Source organism: Rhinatrema bivittatum, chromosome 4, assembly GCF_901001135.1.
Source record: "Rhinatrema bivittatum chromosome 4, aRhiBiv1.1, whole genome shotgun sequence".
NCBI lineage: Eukaryota > Metazoa > Chordata > Amphibia > Gymnophiona > Rhinatrematidae > Rhinatrema > Rhinatrema bivittatum.
In genome coordinates, this window is record NC_042618.1 from 169,234,225 (window position 1) to 169,256,290 (window position 22,066).

The window sequence follows — 22,066 nt, forward strand, 5'->3', positions numbered from 1 at the left end:
AACAGAGAGAAAGTGATTATGGGAATGAGAAGCCTGTGCATGTGGAGAGAACAAGCATGGGAGTGAGAGACTGGTGAGTGAGTGAGTGTGTGTGTGAGAGAGAGAGAGACAGAGAAAGTGATTATGAGAGTGAGAAGCCCATATATGTAAGTAGAACATGGGAGTGGGAAGCCTGTGTGTGTGTGTGTGTGTGTATGGCATGAGAGAAACTGTTCAGGAAGGTGACTGGTGTGTGTGTGTGTGTGTGTGAGAAAGTGATTATGAGAGTGAGAAGCCCGTATATGTAAGTAGAACACGGGAGTGGGAAGCCTGTGTGTGTGTGTGTGTGTATGGCATGAGAGAAACTGTTCAGGAAGGTGACTGGTGTGTGTGTGCCAAAGACTGTTTGGGAGATGATTGGTGTGTGAGAGACAGAAACTGGTCATGGGGGCATGACTGGTATGGTGTGTGTGTGTGAGAGACATGGGCACTAAGGAAGAGGACCATAAGTATAGAGCTTAGCTTCTGCTGCTTCTGGTGAGTGCCACGGCCTGCAGGGAAGGGGGAGTAGGAGAGCTGCTGGAGGGGGTAAGTAAAGGTGGCTTTTTAAGTTTATTTTTCTTGACTGCCATTTTAATTGTGTGATGTCTGCTTTTTTGAAATATTTTATTGGTGTTTGGAGAATGTTTAATAGTTTTTATGAGTTTTTAATTGTTGGATGTTCATAGCTGTTTTGAAACATTTATTCTGCTTATTAGTATAGTTTTACAATTATTTCTGTGTGGGGATCTATAGCTGCTTGCTAGTTCTGTTTTCCTAATAAGAGGTGTATTGGTTTTTAGGACCTGATTTAATATTTGTAGTGTTGCCTTTTCATAGATAGGGTTGCTCCTGTTTGAGTGTATTCCATAATACAGGTGTAACTGTGTGCGGATTAGTTTATGTGCATTACTACAGATCCTGGGAGTATGTTAGGTCGGTTCTGTGTCTGTTACCGAGATGAGATATTTTGCTAGCATGTAAGCGTTTGTATCGGTCTTATTTGTTGTGTTTTCTCAGAGGACATGCATTGGTGGTAAACTGCTGTCTTTTCATAAGTAGGGCTATTGAGCCTGGAAATAGGAGTTTGAGTTGCTGTTACTGAGATGTCACTAGAACCAGAATATCTTTTTTGTAGGGTGAGTTGTATGGGGAATGTCATAATTCTGCTTTACATCCATTATTGTGGGTCAGGGGGGTTCCTGTGGATACAAACTGTACTTTTACATCTAGCCCCGTGACGATCATGGGTCAGTGTGCCATGCATGTGAGAACCTATGGTGAGTTGAGTTACATTCACATTATAAATGTCATAATTAAATGATAAGTGTGCACTAAAATCCAACCCCATCCATAACCCCGCCCCCATATGACCAAAGCCCCACCCTCACCCCACCCTCACGGGGCGAGGGCGGGGCAAGGGGTCACCGCAACATGAGGAACTGTATTGCGGGGTCACGGCATTAGAAAGGTTGAGAACCACTGCCCTAGATCCTTCTGGAGTTGCTATGCTGTAGCCCACTTTCTTGTTGAAGGTTCCAGTTTCTAAATTTCTCTTTGGTTTTGCTGCAGTTGACTCTAACCCATTCAAAGCACATTGAGTCTTTTAGTTCTTTTTCTCTAGGTCCCAGAATTTGTGTGTGGGATTTAGGCAAACCAAAAATGGCTTGGCCTTTTTGTCACAAATAGCCTAAAATGGCTGCCCTGACCATGGATGCAGCTGTGCTGTCCGTTTTGACCTGGTGGTGACACATTGACCGATGCTGTCCTATTCGTTTTGATCTTTTATTTTATTTAATTTGATTTCTTGCACTGTCTTGAATATGAAATTCACCCAAAGTGGTTTACAGTAATTTGTAAAGCTGCAAGTCATCTTTGCACATTTGTTGCTTATTGCTAAAGTGTCGCAATTTAAAGTAGCAGCAATTTAAAATAGCAGCAGTAGACAATTCATTTTGGCAATAAAAGGTGTCCAACAAAATACTGATTTAGTTCTGCAAACAGCATTGTGGAAAAATATATGTGAATGAATTCAGAAAAAGAGTAGCATGCAGCAAAAAATATTTATTTGAGGCCACAAGTTTCAGTGGCAATATTTAAGGCATTCGAAATGCCAGCAGAGTCCTGCAATCTTTCACTTTCAGGCCAATGCAGTATCGACGCATAGAAAGCAGGCGCTCACCGCTGTGCACCCTCTTTCTTAACATGCGTCCAACCACCTCTTCTGGGGCTAAAAGGGCCACACTAGGGAAAAATGTGCGTCCCTAGCACCTCAGGTGCCTAGGAGACATGGCTGGGAGCCCTATTTGACCTGCCCTAAGCTTCCTCCCCCAAGGTCTGGCCTCTGATTGGTCAGTGAAAGGACCAATCCCCTTTCAGGACAGCCTTCTGAAAGGTCTTTGGTCATTTCACTGACATGTGACAGTGAACGGACCAATCAGCAATAAGTGAAGGAGTGAATAAATTAATATTAAGTGCCTGACACTTTAATATTGATTTATTCACATGCTAGCTGTACCCGGCCACGCGTTGCTGTGGCTCAGTCTGGTTAAATAGAAAAGAAAGAAAAGAGAGAGCGCATGTTTCGAATATGGTTAATTTCACAATGCTTGTGGGTATACAATATTTTTTGTTGTTCCATTGTCTGTGCAGATATAGATATTGTCTGGTTTGCCGACTCTAGAACACGCAACATATAATTGTCCATGTGAGAAGCAATCTGTGTCTAGATGTAAACCGCATAATTCTAGAAATGAAAAAGAATGAAAAAAGAAAAAACATAAACTATACTCACTAAATGAACGGTATGGTAATCGACACAGCTCAATTCCAATGCAATGTCACGAAATAATTAAATCAAAATGAAAATAAATCGAAATCTATGAAAATTTAATTTAACAATGCAATCGGAAACATTGAAATGGAACTGTAAAATATTTATTCCAAGCCGTTAAGCCCGTTAAAACGGGCGAGATTTTTTACCCCTCTTCTCCTACGTCTTTGCTCTGCTCCGCTCCCCCCCCCACCCCCTGCACCATGAAGGGCCAGAGGTGGCGGCGGCGGTGGTAGGAGCTGCAGCGGTGGCCGATGGGGATCTCGGGAGGCGTAATGGTCCTGCCATCCCAACTCCCTCCCACCTTCCCCGGTGGCGGAGGAACAGGCTGAGACCCCTTTCACTCTATCTTTACAGGCCCCAACTCCTTTGCTCTCCCATTTCCCTCTACGCTGAACCCCTTCCACTGTAACCTATAAGTGGAGAGCTGGGGGGGGTAGAGAATCTCTCATATAGCCCCCTACATAGGTGTCCCCTCTCTCTCTCTGTCTCTTGCACATACACTCTCCCTCTGTCCCTCACACATGCACGCCCAATCCCTCTCACACACATACACAATCCCTCACGTAGTCTCCCTCTCTCTCTGGCACTCACACTCGCCTTCATCGCACATTACCACACTTCTCTCTCACACGGTTAAAATGAGCAGGATTTTTGTCCCCTCCCCACCTAAGTCTTTGCTCTGCACTCACAAGAGCTTGCAAAGTTCCCATGCCAGTTGTGTCTGGGAAAGAGAGGAAAACACTCCGTCCCCCCCCCCCCCCCTCACAAACGGCAGGTGGCAGGCACTGCAACAGATTTGGGACACGTTGCCTAGCTTACCTTGCTCTTTCTGGCAGACCTGTGCCTTTAAGAAATCCGATCAGGGGCTTGAGAGGGAGGAAGGAGCAGGGCTCTGGCTTTCACTTTCGTCACGGTGCTTTGCTCAGAGTGGGGGTGGAGCGATGCCCATGTAAACTCTTCCTGTAGTGGCTGAGACCCACGGGCGGGCTGACAGCACAGCCTTCCCCCTTACCCCCCCCCTCCCCCCCCACTGCAGTTGCAGGATATTTACTTGGCTTCTCCTTATCTGCGGGACTCAGGGGGCGGGGGAGGAGGGCGAGCTGTTCTCTGTTCAGCTCTTTGTGCTTTGGCTGCTGCAGGCTGCAGCTGCTTGTGATCTCTTCACAGCCGCTTTCTACTGCATTTGGTCTGCTCTAGCTGTCCCAACTCCCTCCCCCCCTTGCCTGGCGGTGGACGGACTGGCTCGGTGACTCTTCTATCCTTTCCTCCTCCTGTGTGTAACTGTCCGGCAGTCTCTACTGAATAATCAGACATTGCAGTTAAAACTAAAATGAAACTATGAGCAACATACAACTTTTTATACACACTATCATGACAACAGGCTGTGAACGTAAAAGTCCTTATACCAAGCAGGGGTTAAATCACACAACCCTGTGCTATCGTGAGGGAGGAGGGGAAGACAGCATAGAACCGAGAGATTCCTTTGTCTGTTTAATAAACTGCAGCAATTGCGTCAAATGTCTCTTCATACAGCACTGCCAGCATACTCAATTGGGAGTATTTCTGTAATACACTACTCCCTCCCCCCCTTCCCCAGCGGGGGAGGAACGGGCTGAGCCATTTCTCGGTGCGGCGACTCGTCTGCCCTTTCCTCCTCCCCTCTGTGACACCCAGCACCTAGCGCAGAGCTCAATGGTCCGCACTTGCGCGGTAGAGCTGCTCTCTACTGCGCATTTGTGGGCCGTGGGTCAGAGCCCATTTATATTGTAGATGGCGTGTGTTGCTTGTACGTCCAACAGATGGCACTGTTTTTCCAAAAAAGCATGTTTTTACCTGTCACAGGTGTGACATCTATATAATATAGGTATATAAAAACACGTGCGTATTCGAATGCAGCTTTGTGTCAAAATTTCAAAGCAATCGGTGAAGAACGTTCGGAGATTTAAGATTTTGAACAAACGAACATTTACATTTTTATTTATATAGATTGCTGTCAGAAGGCTGACCTTAAAGGGGATTGGTCCTTTTCACTGTCAAATGTCAATGGAAAGGACCTATCCAGAACAGCCCTGGAAGTCCAGAAAAGCAGTATTTACTGTTTTTCTGTACGCTTTTTTTGGCCTCTCAGAAATTAATACCATCTCTGTGCTGGCATTAATTTCTGAGCATATAAATGTTTGGATTGGGCGCACATTTTTTTTTCTGCATTGAGGGGAATACATAATAGCGCTCATCAACATGAATTTACATGTGATGAGTGCTATTATCTACGCTGACGGGTGGGTTTGCATTTTGGACGTGCTAACCCCCTTTTTGCATCAGGGGTTATGGCCGTTTGTCCAAAATGTGCGTCCAACCATGTGTTGAACCGTGCACTGTGGTCAGCGCACCATACTCCATCGGCCTGTTTGTGTTTCAGGTTTGGCATTTAAAGGTGTGACAGAATTGCTAAGCGTTTATTTGCTTCTTGAAATGAGAGTAATCTTATATTTCTTGGAGTTTTTCTGGAAGGGAGTCCCAGAGGACAGGTGCTGCTCCCAAGGAAAGTTCTCTTTCAGGTGTCCTTTTAATTATTTTTGGAGACAGAATTGACATTGAAGATCCTTGTGAGGATCTTGGTGGTTTGAGGGGCATGTATACAGACAGCCTTTCCTTCAGGTATGTGGGTTCATCTCCTCTCAGTCTTGAACATCAATGACAATGTTTTTTTTTAATTTTGTTCTGTTTGGTACCAGTAACCAGTGGAGTTTTTGTAGGACTGGTATGATGTGGTCATGCCTTTTGCATCCTCTTGTCAGTCCATGCAGCAGAGTTTTATATCATCTGGAGTCTGTGAAGTGCCTTTTCTGTCAGACCATTGTACAATGTGTTGCAGTAATCCAGTCGCGTGGTTACTGTGGCATGAACCAGTGTGAGTAGGTTTGTCTTCTTGATGAACGGACATAGCCTTTGTAGGTTATGTAATTCAAAGTGGCAGCCTTGACTAGCGCCTGGATTTGCATGATTATGCTGACTTCTGGATCCAGTAGGACTCTGAAGCTTTTGTCATGTGCGTTTAACTGGAGTTTAAGTTCTAGATGGGATTTTTCAGGTCTGGGGCTCATCAGTGTGTGTTTGGTACCCAAAGAATCTCAGCTGTAGTTTGTTCTTTGTCCATTCTTGGATGGCTGCAAGACATGTGCTAAGCGTTTTTATAGCCTTCAGTAGGTCTGGGTCCATTGGTAGCATGAAATGGACATCATCAGCACAGATATAGACTTTTATGTGAAAGGTTCTGAACAGCCATGCCAGTCGTTTGAGGTAGATGTTGAATAGCACTGGTAATCGTAGGAAGCCTTGGGGAACCCCACAGTGCTGATGTGTGTCAGTGAAATGTACTGTTTGTTGGCTGTGTGAAAGAAAGGAATTGAACCCGCCTAGGGCCTTGACACTTAGACTGATGATTTCATGCTCACTGATGCTGTCCTGTCTGTTGCAGGATTCCAGGGAGGCTGAATGACAGAAGAACACCACTAGGGGAGCTGAACTGGATCTTTACAGCCATCACAGACACTATTGCATGGAATGTCCTCCCCAGAGGTGAAACTTTGCAACTCTCTGAGAGTAAAAAAAATCAGTGCTGTCATAAGTAAAAAGAAACTTGGGAGCTTCTTCAAAATCAAACGATCCTGTAGAGCAGCATTTTTCAGCTTAACAGTGTGGTTCCCTGGATAAGTGTGATGTCTTTTCAAAAGTGACTTGCTAAGAATACTGAGTGTCAGCAAACTTCCCCCAGTCAGTTCCTACCAGTGCTCTTCATTCCTGACCAATAGCATTTCCTGCTTTTCCAGTTTTGGACCCACGAAACACAGCAATGCAGGTGTACCCGAGTCCTGACTTCGGCACATTCTGCTGTTTAATTATCAAACTCCCACATAGCACTGTGCCAGTATCCCAGTCCTGGCCATCAGTTCCTTGTGATATTCCATTCTAGCCCGCCACTAAATTGTGGCAGGTTATGGAGGAGCATCTCCCCAAAATCACGAGGGGGTGTGTAGAACAGGGAAAGGGAGAATTGTCTGCACGTTCATTGCGATGAAAAGATGTGGTGATTTACTTATTTTGTCTAGTGTGGCCGTACATTTAACACCATTTATATGTCGCAGATCTCTTCCAGAAGCTCTTCAGGCAGGACTTGCTCGTGGCCAGTCTATTCCGTAACTTCCTGTTGGCTGAAAGAATTATGAGGTCTTACAACTGTACCCCAGTCAGCAGTCCACGTCTGCCTCCCACATACATGCACGCCATGTGGTAAGTCACTGCATGCTAAAGCAGCACAGGAACTCAGAGTATTTCTTATATTCCGAATACCTGTTTCAACTTTAGTGGACACTTGGGTGAATAATACATTGTCTGTTCCTAAACCCTTTCATCCCAGTCTATCTATGAATTTGGGATTACAAACTCACCACGTGAGCATCAAGGTACTGTTGATGCTCCTTGGTGTGGTGATTGATTTCATTATATACCTTTTCTTTTCTAATTCATTTTAAAATAGTCTTTCCCTTCTAAGGAAATAATAGGGATTGCTCTCAAGGAAAGCTTCAATGTACTGCAATTGAGAAGACATTAACTATGCTAAATTAGGATTCCTTGATTAACTTGTATTGATTGAAATGGTAAAGAAGTCATTGCCTCTGACTGGTATTGTTCCACTGCTCCAGAATAATGAAGGCAATACAGTTTACTGAGAAAAAAACCCAGAACCAGGCAGCAGTATGAAAAAGTACAATGAAAAGGTATTCTTTATGCACTAGGTTTGATTTAGACAAAGATTTATTCATTCTGGCCCATTGTGAGACTCTATGGTGGTTGTTTAGTGCTGTATGCATCGGGACCTTTGTTTTCAGTTTTTATTTTATTTGTCTTAGGAATTTATCAGTATGTGTTATAACTAATGAAAAAGTGAAAAAAAATCAGTAGGAAAAACTCATTTTTCTTCTGTTTTTGTTACACTGATAAATTCCAGGAAAAATAAAATAGAAACTGAAAACTAAGATCCCTATGAATACTGCAATCTTGGTTGCATTCTAAAATAATTCTGTGACTTGGGGAAGAAATTTATATTTCAGTTTCTCATACCCCTGTGTCCATGAACAAATCTTTTTGATATTTCCTCAAACCAAACTGCACAGGGACACTTCACTATGGAAGGGTCATCAAAAATGTTAGAATTAGAAAAAAAATGTTAAAATTAGCAAAGAAAAAAAATCTTTCAGTGGCACACATCGAAGGAGTTGATGGTAATTGTACACTACTGGCCAATAGTCATGTAAAGCATTTGTTAACATTATTAACCACCTCTTGGGGGAAAATCCAGATGCGGTCTTCTACTGTATGATTCCCAATGAGCTATTCGGGGTGTTGAGGAAGATGATGTGAGGTGTGCGTTGGGGTATCTCAGCTGTGTATGTTACCAGGGGGTTGAGAAGAGAGGTGGTTATTGGTGTGTGTTCATGGGACGGCAACTTTCCATCTTCTCACTTTCTGAGAATTTGGCATCAAATCCTCGTAAAGGAGATTGTTTGCTGCAAGCACGCTGCAGTTTCCTTCTTACTGGAAGTGTCCTGCTCTGACAGACTGACTAGTACATCTTGTTCTTTTTGTCTTCTGTAATATAATGTGATGTGATCTGTAGCATCTCACACACCGAGCTTCCAAAACCTTGATTTATCGTTTTGTGCTGGAAGTTAATATCACCTTGTAGTTATTAGAATTTTGCTTCTCAGGCAGGTGCCAAACTCTTGTAGTATCTTTTGTAGTGACAAGCTTTAATGGGAGAGGAGAAGGCACGGGCAGCCTTTCTACCCTGTCATCCTTTCACATTGTTAAGACTTTAGGCAGCTGTAAGCAAAGACTCTTACAATGAACCGTACCGTAACATATACGTTGTTAATGCATGGCACGATGCAGGTATTCTGGTCATACTTCCTGTACTGGGGTGCCGTTGTATTTGTTTATGCCACTGGTCTACTGGAGGCACAGACAAGAGAGGTTTTATTTGAAGTTTAGTGTCCATTAAACATATCTGGCTGGCCTGTGGGGCATAGGCTGTCGTTTTCTAATGTATGTCAGTCAGACGGAGCCGTACAGTGTACTCGTATCAGACATTTTACAGGCGAGCAACTGATTTCTGCAGAAGGTTTATTCTTCATCCCTTTCGCAGCACATACAGGGCAGTCTCTGGGGGAGGGCTGCCTCTCTTGTTGTATGCATTTGTTTCATTAAGATGGATATTTAGTGAGTTTGCAATGCTGCTCACTTGCCTCCACAGTAATAACTGGGCATATGCCCATCTCCAAATAAGAAGTGCAATATTTGGGTTCCTGTCGCAGCCTGTTTAGACATGCCTGTATTCACAATATATTTTTTGTGTTTGCCAAGAGGCACTTTTAAATTCTTTTGTTTGATTGTATTCCAGGTCACTTTATCATCATCTTTATAAACAAAGCAAGCCGGGCAATGATCTGGGGCTTCTGAGTGTGGGCAACCTTTAGAGAATAAAGGGGAACAGGGAGTTTTATCCTTCAGCAGATATTGAGTTTTTCTAATGGAGTTGCCACAGTGCAGCAAATTCTCTTACAAGAACCTGAACTACAAGGGCATGTAGCAGAAACAAAATGTAGTGGGTGTTAGGGGGGAAAAAAAAAAATGGGCAGCTCACAATCCATGCATTGAAGCAGACTGCACCTCGCTGTCGGATAGGTTTGCACGTGCGCCGTCGCTAACTCTAGCAGCAGGTTGAGAAACGCCGCAGTGAGACTGCTGAGGCCAGGCCAGTGTAAACTATGAACCACAGAAGGGGGAGGTATATGAGCGTCTGAGTACTTTCTTTGAACAGTGGAGTACTTGATACCAGACTTTGGGACAATAGTTGTTTCCTGGTTTTGATTGGTTTGTGCTCTTTATTCTCGCTAATAACTGTTCTGGTTCTTAACATCTGTTTACCTCTGTATGAAACATCAGCGATGATCCACAATATTTGTAGGACTTTTACTAAAAAAAAAAAAAAAAAGAGAGAGAAAGATACAATAGGCAAATGCAGAGTTCAGAAAATGAAAGTTAAATGGAACGGGTTCTTCTCTCAAGATTGGCCCATGACTCAAGGGTCCCTTAGTAATTGTCTCTGATTTATCTGGCAGGTTTGCATCTGAGCCCTCAGATATATGGAATGAAATGTCCATCAGCAGAGGAGGATAGTGCACTAGGGTGTGAGAACCAAAGGTTTTCTAGTACAGGGTGAGAGAGGGAGGAAAACATTTACGGCATGGGGAGTAAGACTCTTGGGACTTGATAGGTGTAAGGAATCCGTCTGAATTGAGATGGTGTATTATATGTTCTATAGAAGGCCTCAGCAGGGCAGAGATGTGGGGTGTCTGCTAATATTGCTCACATTCCTTTGGATTTCTTCTTTCTGGCTAGAAAATCATAAGAACATAAGACCTGCCAATGCTGGGTCAGACCAAAATCAATTGAGCCCAGCATCCTAAGTCTGACAGTGGCCAGTCCGGGTTACAAGTACCTGCAAGATCCCCCAATAGTCGATCTATTTCTTGTATCTCATGCCCAGTGATAAGTTTGGCCTTTCCCTAGTCTACCTGTCTAATAACTCTTTATGGATTTTTCCTTCAGGAACTTGTCCCATCCTCTTTTGAATCCCACTATGTTAATTGCCTCGACCACATCCTCTAGCAATAGATTCCAAAGCTTGAATGCGCACTGAATGAAAAATACTTCCTACGATTCTGCTGGTTGCTAGTTTCATGGAATGTCCCCTTGTCCTAGGGTTTGAAAGGGTTAATAACAGTACCCTATTTACCCATTCCATCCCACTCAGGATTTTATAAATCTCAATCACATCCCCTTTGTTGTCTCTTTTCCAAGCTAAAGAGCTCTAATCTGTTTAGCCTTTTTCCATAAGGGAACTTTTCGATCCCTTTTATCATTTTTGTCACCCTTCTCGCTACCTTTTCTATCTACACTTTTTTTTTTTTGGCAAGGAAATTCATAAAAAGCATCTGATTCAGATCTTACCCATCCTGCACTTTGAAGACCTCATTTAGGAACTAAACATTAAGAATTACTTTTTCATTTAATTTATATACTGACATTTAAAAAAAAAAAAAAAAAAGCCTGGAGCAGTTTACAACTTACTAAAATAAACTAATATTACATTCAACATAAAAAGTACATTGTTTAGTGTCCTCCAGTTTTGGAAATGGGGCCATCCCCCTTTTTGATTGAGGACTGGCATACTTCAGCAGTTAACTTTAAAAAGGGCGAATGTCTGGCTTTCTCTGGCAGATGAGAGGCCTAGCTATATGCCATAGACTGCTGGGGAAAGCAGCACCTAATACTCACTGCTGGGTGTGACTGCTAAAATCCCTCTCTACTCTCTGGCTGTGTGGTGACGGATGTGTGTTCTCTTATTTTCAGTTTGAATACTTTGCAACAGGGCTTGATTTGTGGTGCAACGGCTGAGAAAGCAGTTCTGCCACTTATTTTCAGACTGGAGGCAGAGCAGTAGGGATGTTCTGCTCTAGCCCCTCCCCTTCAGGCAACCTGCAGAGGAGAGGAGGAGAGAGGAGGAGTCTGGAGCAGACAGAGCAGAGAACAGCCACTCTGCACCCTACTCCAGCCCCTCCCCTCCTCTTCTACAGGAAACAGGAGGAGAAAGAATGATACTAAAGCAGAGGCTGCAGAACAAAAAAAAAACAGTCACAGAAAGGGGTTGGATTAGTGCAAGTTTGAAAGTTATCTGTAATAGTGCCAGATACCAAGGCTTCAGCCCTAGCCTTGATAAGCACTAGAGCTCACATTTTTCAAACTTGTGCTAATTCAACCCCTTTTTTTTTTTATTGTGTCCATTACCCGGAGCTTAATTTCTGGTGGAACAACCAACCCTCTTTGTAAATTGCCACGATCTTTTGGAGTGTATGATTAACACACAATTTTAAATAAATAAATAAACAAACCCAGAATGGCATTCTGCCACTTTTCCCCCAAGGAGACAGAATAAACCAGTTCTGTCTTCCCAACAGATGCAGAACATTAGCTGGTGGTGTAAGTGGAGCAGAGCTGGGGGTGGCAGGATCATTTCTAGGCACTGACTCCTCTCCCCCCCACCCCCGGACTCCAGAGAAAGCAGATCAGAGTGCTGGAGCTGCTTTACCCCAAGACCTGAGCAGCCACATGGCCTTCATTTTTTGTGTAGTTTCCTGATGCATTTGAAAGGCCATGAGAGAGGATGGGAAAGGGCATAGAGACAGGAGGTGAATGCCTGTTAACCCCAATGTTTCTTCTGCTTCCATATAGATGTGCGAGTGTTTAGGAGAGAGTTCACACCCTGCCCCTTCCACTCACACAGGGTCATACCCGACCCCGGCCCTGCTCCCTCCCACAGTTCCATTTCCTTTTTGTCTACAAATTATGCCCTGCTTTACGATAAAAAAAAAATATTAAAAATAAGTTGTATCCAGCAGAACTTAAAAAAAAACCCAAAAAAAACCCAAACTACTAATGCATGTAGGGAAACTGTAAAAGTGGCCCTCAGGACGAATAGTTTGAAATGAAATAAGAAGTTGCTATTTTGAAAGCCATGGAAAGGGGATTCCAAATGCAAATGGCCTGGCCAGTGCTATCAAGGATATGCAATGTGTAAGTCTTGCCGTGACCTTTCAGCACCTAAGTGATTTTACAGACCGGCATCTGCACTTACTGATGTGTGTGATACATCAGTTAATCTATTGTCCTGATTCTTTGGCTTCTGTGGTTATAATTTAGCCTGACAGTGCCGTTTGCACGGCATATTTTCACTTATTGATGTGTATGTGCTGTGCTGCGATGCCAGCCTTACAATAAAGAGTAAGTTACTGTCTGTTTTCAGATTGGAAAAATTACCCCCATAAACATTATGGGGGTAATTTTCAAAAGCACTTTACCCGTTTAAGTGTGCTTTTGAAAATTGCTGCAATATGTCATTGAGTTGTCACTAGCTTTTACATGTGTAAGTGCACTTCAGTGCATAAATGGCTTTTGAAAATTGCTTTGATAGTATGTTACTTTTACATGTGTAACTTCCTTTGAAAATGACCTATATTTACGATGTAAGGAGATAACATCTTCAGGCTTTTCTCTTAATGGATATAGTAATGCCACCATTGTAACCTGCAAGAAGAAGAAAAAAAAATCACATTAGGTCTCAGCAGCCAAAAGGCTGAATTATTTATGCTATGCATCCATCCTTTTGAGATCTTAATAGTAACTGGGGAAAAAAAGTAATATTATTTGGTGATTAAAGTTTTCTTGACCCTGTAATCCCATTCTTGGACAAAGCTATATACAATTCTAATGATTATTTCTTAGAAGTCTGCTAAGAGATTTAGTATAAATCAGCTGGAGCAGAACTCCTGATGTTTCTAATATTGTCTTTCACCCTTCCCTGAGATTTGATCTTGTGTACACAAGTCCAACATATTAGAGGCATTTTGGAACATACGAAGAAGTTCAGTAGTGCACTGCATTGGGGTGTCCTTAGAATCTAGGGCCTAGACTGTTTTTTTCTCCTGCATTCATCAGTAAATTAGTCAAGGCCAGGAGAAGCTCTCTTCTGTTTTTCTCTGTCACCAAGAGAACGGATTTTGGAACAGTGCCTTTCACTGGAAGGACCTCCCTCATAACACAGCACCACTTTGGTCACTACTTGGAGCAGATTATTTATTGAAGCTTGTGGCTAAGGAAAGAGGTCTATGGAGCAGAGACAGACAAAAATGGGGACTGATTTAATGATTCCTTTTTGAGCATCAGGCAGGCGCCTGTGGCTGATGTGGTGATTACCCACCAAATTAATAAACTATAGGCTTTACTAATGCTTCTTGTTTGACTGGCTCTTGTTAATTGTCCCAATAGCCAAGGTCTTACATAGGAAATTACAGCAAATAAAGTCCAATTGGTCCGTCCATTCTGCCCAGCTGAGACTTTCTCTCTGACTTTTTGCCACTTTGCACAGATGAGCAATTCATTCATTCCTAGACTTAAACCAAGACCCTCATGTCTTTTACCTGCCTTATGAACCCTCTGTATCACTGTCTCTTCTTTTGTCTGTCCCAAGCAATTCTGTCCCAGCGCAGGCTTCCATCACCTCCCTTGATGGGCTGTTTCAAGCCTTGCTTTCTTGCTCTTGGATTAAGTATTGGTTTTATAAGAATCCAACATCCCAGCCCACGTCTCATCAAGTTTTGCAGTCATCTCCACAGCCTCCAGATTTTGAGAGACTTCTGTCCAAAACACCCAGCACGCCCATGCTCACTAATGTTTGACTTTTAATTGTTTCTACCTAATATTGGCTCTGCAACCCTGAAACCCTTTTTTTCTTTGTAGTGGTGCATAAGTGATCTTTATTTGGTACAATTACAGTAAATTGACATTGGTTCTGGCTGAAGAATAAATCACTCCCTCAGTAGTGCTGTGTAACCATTCTGCCTGCAGACTGCACATTTATTAAGCATGAGGGGCACATTCATTGCCCTTACTCGTAAGCAGGTTTCATTACTACTTAATGATGATGGTGACCTGCTGCTGAGTGTATGGTTGTATTGATGGAACAAGAGGGAGCTGGTCAAGAGGGCAGGTGAAACACATTTAGATACAATATACGTTTCTTGCTTCTTTGGAAGCACAGGAGCAGATCTCTAATGCTGTAGCTTTTTTTTTTTCTTCTTGTTGTGTAAAGACAGATGGTGCAACATTGGTTATTTTATTACAGGAAAAAGTGTGCTCAATAATTCTAAATCGATGTCATAAAAATTCCCTTCATATATCCTCCTAGAACGTGAAACGTAGAATCTTGATGGCAGAAAAGGGCAACAAGGCCCATCTGCTCTTTCCGGTTTCGTTCCTGGTGCACTGCCACGAACCCCGGTTGATCTCTGGCTTTCCTTTCTTTTTGCCACTAGGGATTCTCTGTATTAAATATCCTCCATTGGTGTGCTCTCAAGCAAGTGAATCCATCCAGGGCAATGCTATGTTGAAGCATTACGTTTATGCAATATAGTGCTAGATGCTGAGAAGGGGGGAGGCCTGAGCATCGGGTGTGGGGGATACCATGATAGGTGCTATGGTGGAATACATTGCTGGGGGCTGTGAAGTGGCATTATGGAGTAGCCTCTAGCATTGTTCCATGGAGTGGGCTGGATGGCATGTTTTGGGGGAATAGCCCCCAGTATTGTTCTGTAGGCCTCGAGTGGAGTGGGATGCATCCTGAGGGGTATGGAGAGGAGGAAAGCTGCACCCCTGAGGGCTATAGAATGGGAAGGATGACGTGCTGGGCATTGTGGAGTGGTTAGGTAACTCTGAGTGACGGCACAGATTCTGTAGAATACATTCTCCTGTGCAGGGTGAAAAATTTCTTGTTCGTTTCCATTTTCTAAACTGGAGCTTTTGGGGTGGAGTCTTACTTTTTATCTGGCTATTATATATCCATGCAGCTTGTGGGTATTCACTAGAAACGACTAAGTAATTGATACGTTTTGACAATTTAGATTCTTTCTGGAAATATTTTAGACTATCCAAAGCAGTGTACAATGTTAAATGTTGATAACTGGATAAAATGGTGTATAATACAAAACTAATACAAGCTTACGCAAATCAAAAAACAAAATACAAACAGCAAATTCAAACACGGGCATAAAAAAAATAAACCTGCTAAAAACCCATAGCTGCTGGCCATCCTAAGGGAATAATCATGTCTTAACTTTTTAGGAAAGCTTCAGTAATTGAATTCCCACCTGATGTCTAAGGAAGTTTGTTCCACAGCACAGGAGAGCAGGTCCTGAAAAAGCTCTCGCTTTTATCTTAGCCTTTCCCTGGTGTCTTTAAATGTTGGAATGGACAAATAGATACCTTGGCTAGAATGTAGTTCTCAAGAGAGAGTAGACCATCCTAACTTGCTACGCAGATACAAAGGTTCATTACTTCACAAAGCTCAAAAAAACCCCCAATGTTGTTGAATTGTATTCTTAGGTTTACAGGAAGCCAGGGCAGAGTGGGCAGCAAAGGAGAGGCTGTGGTGCCGTTTGAGTAGCCCATTATTGCTCTAGCTGCCACAATCTGGACCATCTGAAGCCTGTACTTCAACCTCAAAGGGAGACTGATGCCCAGGCCATTCCAGTAGTCACTTATGAGTGAACCACCAGTCCGAAATATTTAAGATTCAGTAGTGGATGCAAACAGCACACTAAATGCTTGGGCTACGCGTTTTTCTAAGTCCAGTATTGAATTCAGAATGAATGCAATGATTTTGGGAGGGCAAAGGGGCCTGATGCCTGGGCGACCAGAGTAATATGGTGCCAGGCTCACTTAGGGCTGTTCAGTTAAATTTTAAACTTGCATGGGCTTGGAGCCGATTGGCTCCTGGGGTGGAAGGGGAGGAGTTTGGCGTTCTTGGTTGTAGGTGATGGGGCATTTTTCACTTGCCTTTCGTTGATGCCGCGGTTGCTTCCCTCCCACCTGCCCTTATGTAATTCAGTTGTGATCTGGGTGTGTTTAACTTTGTTGCAGCTGGTGGGGGTTGGAGGTGGGTTGCCCGAGCTGGTTTGGGGTTCAGTATTATGCTGAACTGACAGCGGTCATGTCTCGACTTATGGGGGGGACAGTTGTCCCCATATGACTCCTTGCTGGGCGGTGACAGGGGTCTACCGGCTTGGCTCCTTGCTGGGCGGTGGCGGGGGTCGTGGAAATGAGTTTGTGTTGTACAGGAACCTGCTGGCCGGATGGCTGGTGCTGATCATCTTGCTGGTTGGTGGTGCATGGTCACTGGGGGTTTCCTTAAGCTTGTATATGGGGGGGGCTCGAGCACCTGGTTGTATTATGTAATAAAGCTGCGGCCTGTTTGATTCCAGTCTGTTGTCAGTGGGTTTATTGTTGGTACTTTGTAAAAGGGCGGATGTGGAGGAAGTGTATCTGTAGTCAAAATAGTACAGGAATTACAGATTGTCCCCCCTGTTAGTAATTAGGTTTCCCCTTACGAACTGTAGTCATGGGTTATGTATTTATTACTCACATGATCCCAGAGTACTTGGCGAGGTACGATCAAAACGTACATGTTTACAAAGAGAGACGTTACTCACAAATAGGATCCTTTGTCAGGCTGCTTGCTGCTACTTAGGACCAAACTTAGTTTCCATCCAGTTATTTCCATAATCTTATCCAAAACTGAAAAATGTTAAGATGGAGCAGATGGATAGTGTGTCCTGGATGTTTGACCAGAGTAAGAGAGAACAAACAAATGTTTCTAGTTTCTTAAAATGTCCGAAAACAGATTTCAGTACGCGGTTCGTTTGGGAGGGAGTTTCATAACGCTGGGCCAGCGACAGCAAAAGTGTATTCGTGTGTTTCATCGAGATGCACTGAGTTAGGGGAGAGGGGTATCCAAGAGATGACGTTCTATTGACCTTAATGCTTATGATAGTTTCTAGATTCGTGACAGTCTGCGGGAAGTTTAGTTTTCTGGTTGCCTGGAGTTTATGGCGTGAGGCTTGCTGCGTGGAGGCGCTACGTCGGAATGACTCTGGCATAGGAAAGGGTTTTCCTTCAGTTACATTTTCTGGGGAAATAATTTCTTCACGACACTTAATCTAACTCCAAGGGGGGGGGGACGGGACCCCTGCTTATTATTGGGAAAGGGGGGGGGAGGAGGTTTAGATCTTAGCTTCCTTTAATGCTCGCAAGCAACAGGTAGGCTCAGCACAGGAGGGCTTGGAACCGCGGTTCCGCCATTTGCAAAGCTGACGCCACCTTAGCCCTGATCATCTTAACATCTTAGGAATCTGAGCTTTTCCAGCACTTTGAACTAATGTCTTCCCCCTTTTCTCTCTAGGCAAGCCTGGGACCTGGCTGTTGACATTTGCCTTTCTCAGTTACCAACAATAATAGAGGAGGGGACAGCATTCCGGGTAAGTCCTGAAGGCGCTGCGTGAGCTGGGCAGGGAGTGGTTTTCAGGCCTCGCATCACCCTGAGAGGCTGCAGTCTTGCCAGGTGGGGGTGTGGGGGGGGGGGGGGGTGCTGTACCTGAGCATTCAGTCACTATCAGGTGCTGGGAAAGTCAAGTAAGAAAAGACTTTGCAGACAAAATGTAATGAGAAAACCCTGAGGTGTTTTGGCCTATACATGTGCATTCATACCATGGTCCCTGAAGACTCATGTTTGTGTGATCTCGTGTCAATAAATCTTAGTAATGTGTAAAATAAGGTCACTTGAATATGCTTCACGTTGTGTTCTGTGTTTGATATATAAATGCTCAGGTGCCTGTGTAGGCCTCTTTTTTTTTTTTTTTTTTTTTTTGCCCATTTTGGGGCTCTGAGAATGCCTCTCTACATCTGTAATGCTTTTTATTCTGTCACTGGATATTGTAAGTCGTTTCAGTTTTGCTTTGCAATCCTTCTTGAGCTGGGAGAATTTTTTTTTTTTGTGCGTTATGAGCAATAAATTAAGTAGAATATGAATTAGTGCTACATTAGGATAAAAGATGATTTTGTTTATAATTAGCTGTTGATAATTAGTATCATTGTCTGCCACACACCCAGTGTTGTGTCTGCAGCTGAGGTTTCTTGCTACGGTGGTAGAATACAATCTGTACATGTGTATGTTGGAGATGGATACAAATATTTTAGTCTCCATTGGCAATATAAAACTTCTCCAGTTATCCCAATTAGGGTATTGCCAATTGAGTGAAGGTTCTTGATGGCACCCATGTATCAGAAAAATTGCTGCGATTTTCAGATTCACTAATAGTCGTAGACACTATGAAAAATCCATCAGTTTTCCTAAACTGTCAGTCTTCCATAAATCCAACCAGACCAGTAAATACCTAATAATCAGACTTATATCCTGACTGCACATCACGATTGCTTTTCTTATCTGTAGTGTGTGTGTGTGTATGTATATATGTGTGTATAATATCTCAAATCAGGCAGTAATAATATCCAATAAAGTGTACAGGAAAAATATATTCAAATAAAATATGAACACTCATGCTAGCTTTAAAGTGACGTGTTTGACAAATTCTTACAGAAATTACTAAGAATTTATTTGACATAGAAAACTTTTTTTTATTGTTCTACAAAAAAGGATTTTTATTTAGTAAAGCTAAAAAGGTTATTTGAAAAAAGATATCCTACGGTATCCCTAGTATATTAAATCACAAACCAGAATTCTAAAACAGAAAAGTCCTTTAACAGGTCAATGATCCAATAAATAGCCTGATGCAAAAACTTGAACTACCATAGCATATCTTGTTAACATAACGTTTCCATAAGGTTGCTCAACTGCGAGTCACAGCTCTTCATAAACAAGGACTCATGGAACTTCTTCAGTGCTCTGAAGGCTGAAATAATAGCCATCTCCACTCGACAGAGGGTCCTGTTTTTCTCCCTCAAAAGGGCTTCATCAGGAGAAGGAGATCCAGGGAACAACTGGATCATTTATGCTAAAAACAAAAACAAATTTTTTTCTGCTAAAAAACTTGTTGCCATGTAGACTAATGCTGATTTAAAAAGGCTCTGACCTACCATTTACATCTGTGCTCATACCGGCAACTTTAACAAAGTAGTAACATGTTTACAGGTAACATGCTGCTTCTATGATTGTTTCTGACAGTGGAAATTACAACGAGGCTGGGCACTGCTAGAATCAACTGGTTTTATATAAGCCGGACTATTGGATCATTTACCTGTTAAAGGACTTTCTGTTTTAGAATTCTGGTTTGAGATTTAATATACTAGGGTACCGTATGATATCTTTTTTTCAAATAACCTTTTAGCTTTACTAAATAAAAAATCTTTTTTGTAAAACAATAAAACAATAAAAAAAATAGCTTTCTATGTCAAATTCTGAGTGATTTCTGTAATAATTTGTCAAACTTGTGACTTGTTTAAAGCTAGCATGTGTTCATATTTTGTTTATTTGAATATATATATAGAGAGAGACAGACAGAGATGATGTAAACCAGTCCCTCTAAATAACTGCATCTAAGAACCAAAGCGTTTGGTACAACAGGTCAACATGTGGCAGGAAACTTCTGCAGGCCTGGAGTTTGACATGGGGCAACAAGGATGGTGAACTGGTAGCCTGGAGCATGATGGCTTGGACAAGCTGGATGGGCTCTCCCTATTTCAGATCAGAAACTTAGCCATTTCATCCCGTTTAAGAATGAATGAAGTTGAGGAAATGGATTAACTAAAATGCCCATGCTTAATTTCTTTCAAAATGTGATCATAAGCGTTGTGTAGAAAATTATTTAGATTTCCCACAGTTATTTTGCTACTGAATGAAGGAATTATGGCACCACCTCCACATATTATAAATTTATTTCTGAAAAATCTTGGCATTGAACTATGGAAAAATGATTGGTATATTAAAGGCAACCAGCTGTATTATTTCTTGTTTGGCTCAATTGGTCATTTTTTGTTGGGAAAGATAAAGCAAGATTAAAATGTAAGATTTTGTTAAATTGGTATATTCTAAAATATATTCTTGATTTTCTGTTCTGCATTGTTCCCTCTACTATTTCAGCATTTATAGATTTCCCTAAATCAGGGTAGTTTGCAGGAAATTACTTCTAAAAATGGGTCCCTGCTAACGAAAGTTTATAGTCTTAAGTGGGCATCAGAAGCCATAGGAGGTAGAAGTCAACCACAGTCATTAGTGACAGATGCAGGACTTGAATTCAGCTCTCCTGATTTCTGTCTTGTTGCTATGATCACTGGGCCACTCACTTTCTCTTTTTGCTAACAGGGTTACCGTATTTTTCGTTCCATAAGACACACCGGGACCATAAGACGCACCTAGGATTCAGAGGGGGGAAAATTAAAAAAAAAAAAAAAAAAATTGTGTACTAAACCAGCTCTGTCCTCGGGCGTCTGTGCGTCTTATGGAGCAAATTAGGGGAGTGCATAACATTAGTTTTTGTCCCCATTTTGTTTTCGGGTCGGGGAGGGCCATTTCAGTTCACTCCCCAGATCAGAAAACTTTTATGTTTCTCTTTTTGTGGGAACCCCCCTCCCTCCAAAAAAAACCAACCCCATCCCAACCCTTTAAATTAATTAACAACCCCCCATCCTCCTGAAACCCCCCCCCCCCAAGACCTGCCAAAAGTCCCTGGTGGTCCAGCAGGGGTCCGGGAGTGATCTCCTGCATTTGGGCTGTCAGTCATCAAAAATGGCACCAATGGCTCTTTGCCCTTACTATGTCACAGGGGCTACCGGTGCCATTGGTCGGCCCCTGTGACATAGTAAGGGCAAAGGGCCGTCGGCTGCTAGTAATTAAAAGGGTGCCGAAAGATAAACGTTTTCTGATCTGCGGAGTGGACCGAAATGGCCCTCCCCAGACCCAAAAACAAAATGGGGACAACTATGTCACAGGGGGGCCAACCAATGGCACCGGTAGCCCCTGTGACATAGTAAGGGCAAAGGGCCGTCGACGCCATTTTATTACTGGCAGCCGACGGCCCCAAAGTGCAGGAGATCGCTCCCGACCCCGCTGGACCACCAGGACTTTTGGCAGGTCTTGGGAGGGGGGGGGTCAGGAGGGGGGGGGGGTTGTAGTTAGTTTTTATGGTTTGTTTTTTTTATATTCGCTCCATAAGACTCACAGACATTTTCCCCCACTTTTGGGGGGAAAAACAGTGCATCTTATGGAGCAAAAAATACGGTATTTTATGGGGTTTGCCCTTTTGCTTTAAATTTGGTTTTGATTCAAGAACTGAGACGACAAAATGATTTCATTTAGCTCTGAGGGTGCTTTCATTTGGCTCCCAATTTCTCAGTCTGCCCTGATTTCTTTGTGAGTGAGTCTGCGGTGGCAGCAGGGAGATATATGGGGTAAGGGGGGGGTGAAAGAACAGACAGAGACTTTGCATAAATGATTTGATAAACAGAAAGACATTTCAGCAGCCTTCTAATCAACGGGGGTTTTTTTTTTTTCCTGAGGAGTTGATTCCTAAGCAGCAGGTAATATTGTATAACAGAAGTGCAAGGCCTGAGTTGGTTTACTCAACTGCGTAATCTGTCAGAAATTGTTTAAAGCATCTGGATGTGGGGAGAGGCAGATAAACAGAACTGCTGCTAGGAATTCATGATCAGAGCTAGTGTTAGAGCATTCACACAGATTTTTAACCT

General features: G+C 42.8%; 1 protein-coding gene across 2 annotated transcripts in view; it reads left to right on the forward strand.

Moving 5' to 3' along the window:
- Positions 1–22,066, forward strand: part of RPTOR (regulatory associated protein of MTOR complex 1) — a 699,963-nt gene that overhangs the window by 387,203 nt on the left and 290,694 nt on the right. For both annotated transcript variants that reach the window (XM_029599200.1, XM_029599201.1), the window contains exons 8-10: positions 6,333–6,433; positions 7,000–7,144; positions 17,769–17,844. In XM_029599200.1, the coding sequence (XP_029455060.1) occupies positions 6,333–6,433; positions 7,000–7,144; positions 17,769–17,844 (322 nt within the window). The remainder of the gene's footprint in view (positions 1–6,332; positions 6,434–6,999; positions 7,145–17,768; positions 17,845–22,066) is intronic.